Source organism: Aquila chrysaetos, chromosome 16 (assembly GCF_900496995.4).
Source record: "Aquila chrysaetos chrysaetos chromosome 16, bAquChr1.4, whole genome shotgun sequence".
NCBI classification, from domain to species: domain Eukaryota; kingdom Metazoa; phylum Chordata; class Aves; order Accipitriformes; family Accipitridae; genus Aquila; species Aquila chrysaetos.
Window position 1 is genome coordinate 28501534 of NC_044019.1, and position 8269 is coordinate 28509802.

Consider the following 8269-nt stretch of genomic DNA (forward strand, 5'->3'; position numbering starts at 1 on the left):
CGAAACTAGATAACTGCTTACAAAACCTGCACAGTCCTTCCCTCCCTCCCTCCCTCCTTCCACACATCCCGGCCACAAACATCCACCAGCGCCGGGGTTAGAGCCTTTTGTTGCATCAGTTACAATCACCAAACAGAATCTAAAGCCAGAAAAGACACACACAAAACTGGAAAAGAAGAAAACTAAAACAACAAATTAATGAAGCATGGGGAAGGTGACATCCAACTTCCCCTCTGCCAACAGCTACAGCAGGGGAGCCCAGAGAAGTAATGAACCACTTGCCTCCCTCCCTCCCCACCCCCCCGCCCCAATACTCCCTCCCACCCTCCCACCCCAAATCCCAGCACGGCAGCGAGACCCCGGCCCCACACCCGGGGCTACAGGCTGTAGAACTTCAGGCTCCGATCCATGCCCGTTGAGGCAATGAACTTGGCGTGGTGGCCAAAAGCCACTCCCGTGGTGAGACCGCTGTGCTCTGGGGAGGGAAGACAGCCCGTGGTTACGGCATCGAGCGGAGTTAGTCCCTGCCCGCTCCCCGCTGAGGGTGGCACAGGCAGAGCCCGGCCATCTCCTTGCCTGCACCCCACAGCTCGCTCTGCAGACCCAGGAGAGCGTTTCCTTTCCCCGGGAGGGAACCTACACACGTCCCCCAGCCCCTCACCTGTGAAGTGGAGGATTTCCGTCCACTGCTTGCAGATGTAGATCTGGACGTCCGTCCCGCCCAGGGCCAGGTAGGTGCCGCTCTGGTCAAAGATGAGAGACTTCACCTGCGGAGGAGAAGGGGAACGAGGCTTCGTACCAGGCCCAGGAAGCTCCAAATGACCTCTCGGGGTGCCGGGGTGGGCAGCACCTCCGCATCAGGCTCTCCCAAAGCAGAGGAGCGCAGTCGGAAGCAGGCCTGGGATGGTGGGCACTGGGAGAGGAGCCTGCCAGCCTGCCCATGAAGGGGGGAAAAGGGGACGGTTACACACCTCAAAGTTGTTGTCCAGCTGCAACGTCTTGAAGTTCTTAAGCTTACGCAAGTCCCAGAGCTTGACAGAGGAGTCGTCCGCTGCCGTGGCCAGGTAGTAGCCGTTCTCGGAGAAGGCGATGCTGGTGATGGGGCCCGAGTGCCCCGGGAAGTTGGCCACGTTGGTGCGTTCCTGGGGATAAGGCAGTTAGAGACAGGCTGCCGGCAGGGAACCGCAGCACCCTCACGGCCGGGAAATCACAGAGCAGGTCCTTGCAACCGCAGCTCAACTCTCTATCATCAGTCTGCTTCAGAGTTAAAATGCAGGCAGGTGAACGGACACTGCGCCGCTTCTGCCTGCTCTTTATTTGCCCTGAACTACGGCTCGACAGGCCGACATGGGGCTATAGAGCTGACCCGCTGACAGCCGGAGCTGCTCCTGCGCTGGAGCTACAGTGCATCGCTAAAGCAGGGCTGCGCTGACAAATTCACAACCGTGGGACCGAGCAAGGCCCACACGCATCCAGCACAGACTCATCCCGCAGCAGAGCCAGGCAGCCTGCCTGCGAACCCTCCTCCTCCTCGCTGATTCTCTTGGGGACGCAGCAAACACCACCTTGTCACAAGACAACCCCTGATCACCAGCTACGGCACCAGAAGTGACCGCTCTTGAGCTAAAGCTTTGTATTTTTGGAGGAAACCTCAGAAAAGATTCCCCAAAGCCCCACTCCACCAGACACAGGCACCGCACCTCGGACTGAACACTCTGCTGGGCACCAAACCGAGCACACCCCCAACGCACCGCCTCCCTGTCCCTGCTCCCTGCACACCCAGGGCCAGCCCTACCTTCAAATCCCAGATCTTGATCTGAGAGTCCATTGTCCCAGTTCCAAAAATGAGCCCGTCCGGGTGGAACTGGGCGCAGGTGAGAGCTGCAGAGACACAGGGGGAGATTTGGAAAGTTGGGGAGACTTTCTGACTTTGTTAGCAGGCCCCACCCCGCCCGAGTTCTTCTGAGCTCCCGGAGCCCAGGGACCCACGGGCAGAAAAATCCCTTCTCCGCAGGCTCACAACAGCCCCCCCGGGGTGAGGATACTTAGCCGTAAGCCTTACCACAGCCAGAGCTCTCATCCGTCACCTTGGTGAGGACACGGCCTGTCTGGATATCGGAGAAAGCCCAGTACTGGAAGAGAGGAACATCGCGTTGAGTAGAGAGAGATCAGCAGCAGTGGGTAGGGGGCCTGTGGTGTGGGGCTGGGTCTCACCTGGTCATCAGAAGAGCTGAGGAGGTAGTCGCCTGTTGCGTGGAGGCTCAGCCCCGTCACAGAGCCCTCGTGGGCACGGACGACCTGCACGCACGAGGCGTTGGGCACAGACCAGATCCGGATAGTAGCATCGGGAGAAGCTGAGAACACCAGGTCCTAGACAGGGAAGTTAACGTCAAAAGTCGTTCACTTCTCCATCCGAGAGCGCTCCCCACAGGCAAGAACTGGCCCATCACCAGCCCGCACGGAGGCGGAGAGCCCACCGGAACAGAGCACCAGAAGAGGGCCCAGAAAGCCTGATCTGGGGCAGCCTGCCTGTGAGGGAAGAGGCCGAACGCAAGCCTGAGCGCACCTGAGACGGATGGAAGACAACACTGGTAACCTTCTTGGAGTGCCCTTTGAGCGTCGCCAGGATCTGCTCCGAGCTCTTGTCAAAGACGATGACGTTTTTATCAGCCCCGCCTGGAAAACAAAACAGGGAGCGGTGAGAGACAGGAGTCTGTGGCCAACCGAGTCCAAGTCCACCCACCTTTCCCGGGGACCACCGTCCTGAGAAGCTTTGCCATGAGGCGAGAGAATCCCTCATGCCCCTTGCCCCACCTCTATCCCCCAAAAGCACAGAGAAAGGGACCTGCTCCCAGGCAGCCACAGGCTCTTAGCTGACACCACACAGTCCCCAGCAAGTGGAGGAGGCTCCCTTACCAGTGAGGATCTTGTTGGTGTCGGAAGGACAGAGGTCCAAGGCAAGGATCCCTGGGATGCTGGCGCTGTGCAGCCCCTGCGCGAGGTAGGAGAACGCCAGATTAATGCCGCAAGCAAGAAAATGCCCCCAAAGGCAATAGAGAGGCCCTCAAGGGAGCCCAGGGTGTTTCATTCCGACAGCGGGAGCCTGTGCCACATCTACTGCAGTACAGGTCCCTGCTGGCTGTGGCACAGAGAGTCACGACCCTCTCCTTGCTCTGCCCAGCAGCAAATCTGTCGCTTATTGACGCTGCGAAGCAGCACAGGAGAGGCCCATATGCCCAGCTACATGGAGGAGTTTTTGAGCCCCAATTTCACATCACGGCACTCACCACGTGCGAGGCGACCTGCCGGTACTTGCTGAGCTCCTCTGGCTTCACCAGCTCCTCTGGAACCGTCTTGCCTCTCTACAAAAGGAAAACGGTACGGGAGATAAACATCGGCCTCTCTCGGGGCATGGCACGCCCTGGCTGCCGCAGCATCTTCGGAACAAAACGGGGCCACTTACCTTCTTACGCTCCGTGGTCAGCACCGTAGCCTTGTCTTGAAGCTGCGAAACAAGAGAAGGGTGTTCACAGACTGACTGGGGCTCCCGCGGGGGAAAGCTGGAGAACAGCCACCCCTGAAGGCTGTGGCAGCGCAAATGGAAGTCCCCTTACCTTCTGGATGATCTCGGGGGTCATGCCCGCAAGCTCTCCCAGATCCATGGACTCCCCAGCTCCCTGTATGGGACAGAGAAGGGCGCTGGTTACACCCAGAGGTGGAAGACAGGGAAAACGAGCGGAGATTGGCAGCGGGGGACCAAGGGGAAAAGTGCCGAGTCGGGCAGCGGAGACTCACCGCCACGTTTGGCTGGGAGGATGGCACCGTCTGGGGCACGATGAGGCCAGCCTGCGGCTTCAGAGTTGCCAAAGCTGCGGAGGCAGAGAAAGGCCGTGAGTTTAACAAGCGCTCGAAGGGGAAAGGAGAAGGCATCCAGCGCAGCGATCGCTACCGAGACTACCTGCTGCTGGGCCACACGGTGCTCTCTCCTCCCCAGCTCCCCCTCCCTGAGGCCCACAGACCCCACCCCACCTTCTCGGGCAGCGGTGACCTCTTTGGTGAGCCGAGCGATGACACGGCAAGCGGCATCGTGCTGGTAGAGCGCGTGGGACAGCTCCTGGCGTGTCGTCTGCAGCTGCTGGCGGAGGGTGAAGCTGTGCAGCATGACGGCATCCTAGCGGGGCGAAGCAGAGTCAGGCAGGGAGAAACGCGTCAGCCCCAGCGCAGGCAGCCGCTGGCGCTCAGCTCCATCCCCAGCCGTGACCCAGCGCTTACCCCACTCATCCTGGAGGGCTTTCAGGATGGCCGGGATACTCGTGGCAGACGGAGGCTTGGGCCGGATCGGGTGGGCGACTGTCAACGAGACAGCGTGAACGCGTCAACCCTGTCCTCCACCTTCCCGTCAATCCCTCCGTCCCGCGGACCCGCTCCTGACATGGTGAAGCCCCCGGTGCTTCCCCCCAGGGGGGGAGAACCGGCACGACCCCCAAATCCCACCTACGCCCCCGTCTCCTCCCGTTACCTTTGATGTCAATGAGCTGCTCCTCAGAGAGGGGCTGGTTGTTGACGGGGTCGGTGCCGTTCTCCGCGATGTACTTCTCGATCAGCCGCCGCTCGTAGACGTGGTTGGAAACCGGGGAGACGCAGGGATGCTCGGGCACCTCGTTGGAAACTGCGGAGGGGAAGAGGCTACAGCACCGACCAGGGCCTGGCGGGGCCTGACGGAGGCCGCCGCCTCCCCGGTAATCCCTCAACCCGGTAAACCACCCCCCACACACACACCCCAACGGGGCGGGGAGGGGGGGCCTTCTCCGCCACCGTCCGCTTCCCGCACTCACTGGAGCAGATAAGAGCCATGGCGGACACCGAGAAGACGCGGTACTCCCACTACGGCGACCACGCTCCGGTTCCGGTTTGATTGCGATTTTTTTTGGTTTTGGTTCCGGTTCGCGGCGGCCCGTCGCTAACGGCTCACGCGGCCGCCGCCGCCGCCGCCGCCGCCGGAAACGGAAGCGCTCCCGGCTTGCACCGCGCCAGCGCGCGCGCGCCGCTTCCCCCCCCCCCCCGCCTTCCTCGGGAACGGCGCCTCCCAGCGTGCCCCGCGCGTCGCCACGGGGCCCCGCCCCCTTGGGGGTGTGTGTATCTCTGGGGCCCCGCCCCCTTGGGGGTGTGTGTATCTCTGTTGCCATAGCGACCGGCTCCCGGCATGCAACGGGACGCCGTCGCTGCGGACTACAGCTCCCGTCGTGCCCCGCGCTCCGGCCCGCCCGGCTCCACAGCGCCCCCTTGCGGTGGCGGTGAGCGCTGCCCCGCCGGCGCGGCGGTCGCGGCGGGGGGGGGGGACGGACGACGACACGAACCGGGCCGTGGCGGGGGGGGTACCCCGGGGTGAGACGGCGTGGGAGGGGGGGGGATCTTGGGAAAGGGGGTGGGCAGGCCGGGAGTGGGTGGACTCGGGGGTGGGGGGGGCTCCCGGGGGTTGGGGGGGGTGTCCCCGGGGGTGGGGGGGGGTCGCGGGGGGGGGGGCACTCGGGCGGACGAGGAGGGAGGGAGGGGGGGTCATGGGGACTGGGGGGGAAGGGGTATTGTACCCCCGCGGGGGTCTGGGGGGGGTCCCCAGCGAGACGGGGGGAATGGCGGGGGGGGGGCACCCAGGGACCGGAGAGGGGCTGAGCGCCCGGTGACACGGGTGGGGGGGGCAGGATGGGGCACACGGGAGGGGACAGACGACGGGGAGGAATGGGGTGCTCGGGGACGGGGGTGCGGGGTCTCCCGGGGGGGAGACAACGATGGCTGCGCCCCATCCTGGAGCACCCCGCTCCCTCCTCCTCCTCCTCCGGGGCAGGGGGTGCCGGCCCCCCCCCCCCCCCCAAAACCGGGCCCGCGCCCTTGGGCAGGGCGGCTGCTGTGTCCCACTGATCCCCGTCCTAAAGATAGCCGGGGCGGCCGGGCCTGCACCGGGGCCAGCTCAGCCCCGGGGGGGGGGGACACAGACGGACAGACGGACCCCCCACTTTGGGGCCATGGCCTTCCCCTCCCGCTCGGGGGACCCCAAAGGCCGGTGTGGGGGGGGGACACGGACCCCGCTGCCCTTGGCTGCCCCCCAAAGAGGATTCTGGGACGGTGCCAGCGCTGCCGCTTACGGGTGACGGAGGCGGCCCCGGCACGGAGGGGGAAAAGGCGTCAGCTGCTCGGGGCCGGGGCGGGGGGGGGACGGGACACGGGACAGGGGGGTCCCGTACCGTTCCCACCCCGCTCTCCCTCTCCCCACAGAGACCCCGGGGTCCAAAATGGGGGGCGACGTGGGGCGCCGGGCCTTGTTGGCCGTGCTGCTCTGTATCCCCTTTCTCGGGGTGACGGCGGGGGACCGGGCGGGGGACGGCCAGGACGGTTTTCGAGGCCCCGCCGCCGCCGATGGCGCCGATGACCTGCTGTCGCGGCTGGGCCGAGCCGCCTGGGCGACCCTGGAGAGCTGGGTGGGCCCCCAGCCCCTGCGGCTGGTGGCGGAGGTGAGGTCCCGGCCCCACGGCACGCACGAAGGAGCCATCCCCGGTGGGGCAGGGACGTCGTGGTGGTGGTGGTCGTGGGGGGGGGGGGGGGGTGCGTCCCACCCACCGGCCGCCAACCCCCCCCCCCCCCCCCCCCCCCGCTCCGGTGCCGTTTCTCCCCGCAGAGCCTCGCCGCAACCCTCTGGATCGTGTCCTCGGGGATCTCGGCAGCCCTGACCACGCTCTGCGGGATCCTGGGGGATCTCCTGGCCGCCTCCGGCATCAGCGGTGAGCTGGGGGGGCCGGGGCGGGGCGGGGGGGGGGGGGGGGGAGAGGAACCCGTTTGCGGGACGGCTTTGGCACCCATCCCCGCCGTCACCGCGCCGTCGGTATGACACCCGCCTCCCTCCCAGGGGACCGGCTGGTGCGTTCGGTGACGCTGGGCCCCGGCGAGGTGCAGCGGGTGTTGCTGTGGGGTCTGGCCGCCCTGGTGGGTTCCTGGTTGCTGTCGCGGTTGTGGGGGCTGCTGCTGCGGGCGTTCCGCTGGGTGAAGCTCTGCTGCTTCCTCGGTGCCTTCCTCCACGTCGCGGTGTCCCGGCAGAGCCCCACGGTGCAGGCGGGGATGTTGCTGGGGCTGTGGGTGCTCTACACCCTTTTGGGGTGTCTAGTGGGACCCCCCAGCCCCAGCCCCCAGCTGGATGCCGCCGTGCGCAGCCTAGAGTGGAAGGTGGAAGAGCTGCGACGGCGGCAGAAGTGGGGGGGGGCCCCGTAACCGGGAGGAGTGAGGCCCCCCCCCACACACCTCCCGCCCTCATCCTGGGGGGACAGCCCACCCCGCTGCAGCGTCCCCAGTGCACCCCGTCGGCTTGGCTCCCTCCCCCCAAGCATGTGTCCTCCCTGCTGAGCCCCTGCACCCCTTCCTCTGCCCCCCACCGCTGCCCCGGTTCACCCTGGGGGTGCTGCTCCCGTTAGCCCCCCCCCCGCCCTGGGGGTGGACACGAACCCCCTGTCCTGCTGGGGGCACAGAGGAAGGGCCCCTCCCTCAATGCAGCACCCCCAAAATTGGAGACCCCCCTCCCTGCGTACATGCCACAGTGCCTTCACGTGAGCCAAGAGTGCCTTCTCCTAGGGTGGGGGTCCTGCTATGGCCCTGGCAGCCCCCTGTGCGCCCCCCCAGACCCAAATCCAGGCCCACCACGGAGGGGAGGAGAGTCCTAATCCCCACTCGCCCATCCAGCCGGCTCCGGTAACGGCTCGGCATGTAGAGGGGAACCCACTCCCCACCCCGGGCATCTCCCCAGCCCAAAACGGGGGCTCTGCTCGCACAGGGGGGGTCACAGTCCCCCTCAGGGCTAGCGGCCGGGCCCCGCGCTGTCAGTCCTTGAGTTTCAAGCTGCTTTTTAAACTGTTTTGATATGTGGTTCTGAATAAATACGGTTTCATCCTGGCTTGGCTCGGCTGCTCTTCCCGCGGGGAAAGGGCACGGGGAGCAGTGAGCAGGCTGCCCGCTCGGGAGCTTGGGGGCTCCCCTCGGGGGCTGCCCGGCCCCCCCCCACCCCACTCAGGGTGAACAGGAGTGGGGGGCTGTGGGGGTGACTCGTTTTTGTGGTGCGGGGAGGGTGCCACACGCTTGCCCTGCGTATGTCCCTCTCTGTTTGTTGAGGCCAGCGCTGAGCACGGAGGAGGAGGGAGGGGGTTTATCCGTGCCAGGATCCGGCCCCTTCTCCGTCCCCATCGCCCTCCAGCCGTCCCCACTGCCCTGCGGCCGGCTGCTCTGCCTCCCT

The 8269-nt window shown here is 65.7% G+C and overlaps 2 protein-coding genes across 2 annotated transcripts; one reads left to right on the plus strand and one right to left on the minus strand.

Moving 5' to 3' along the window:
- Positions 1–332: 332 nt before the first annotated feature.
- On the minus strand, positions 333–5041 carry PRPF19 (pre-mRNA processing factor 19). The gene is made up of 16 exons (XM_030039699.2): positions 4836–5041; positions 4520–4669; positions 4273–4350; positions 4030–4170; positions 3796–3869; positions 3615–3677; positions 3464–3505; positions 3288–3362; positions 2917–2992; positions 2567–2676; positions 2215–2370; positions 2063–2132; positions 1796–1881; positions 972–1142; positions 662–767; positions 333–475 (listed from the first exon to the last, which is right to left on the minus strand). The coding sequence occupies exons 1-16, from the start codon at positions 4852–4854 to the stop codon at positions 378–380; spliced, it is 1515 nt and encodes a 504-aa protein (XP_029895559.1). The 5' UTR covers positions 4855–5041; the 3' UTR covers positions 333–377.
- A 123-nt stretch (positions 5042–5164) lies between these two features.
- TMEM109 (transmembrane protein 109) lies at positions 5165–7932 on the plus strand. Its single transcript, XM_030039701.1, is given in 5 exon segments — positions 5165–5294; positions 6271–6506; positions 6671–6773; positions 6899–7242; positions 7244–7932. Coding segments are annotated over 5 exon segments (801 nt in total). The 5' UTR covers positions 5165–5203; the 3' UTR covers positions 7271–7932.
- The last annotated feature ends 337 nt before the right edge of the window (positions 7933–8269 follow it).

Excerpts from the sequence above, each read along its gene's own strand:
- PRPF19 (XM_030039699.2), bottom strand. Across the intron at positions 1,882-2,062 it reads GGATGAGAGCTCTGGCTGTG|CTCTCACCTGCGCCCAGTTC; the intron begins GTAAGGCTTACG and ends GTGTCTCTGCAG. Across the intron at positions 768-971 it reads AGCTGGACAACAACTTTGAG|GTGAAGTCTCTCATCTTTGA; the intron begins GTGTGTAACCGT and ends TCTCCTCCGCAG.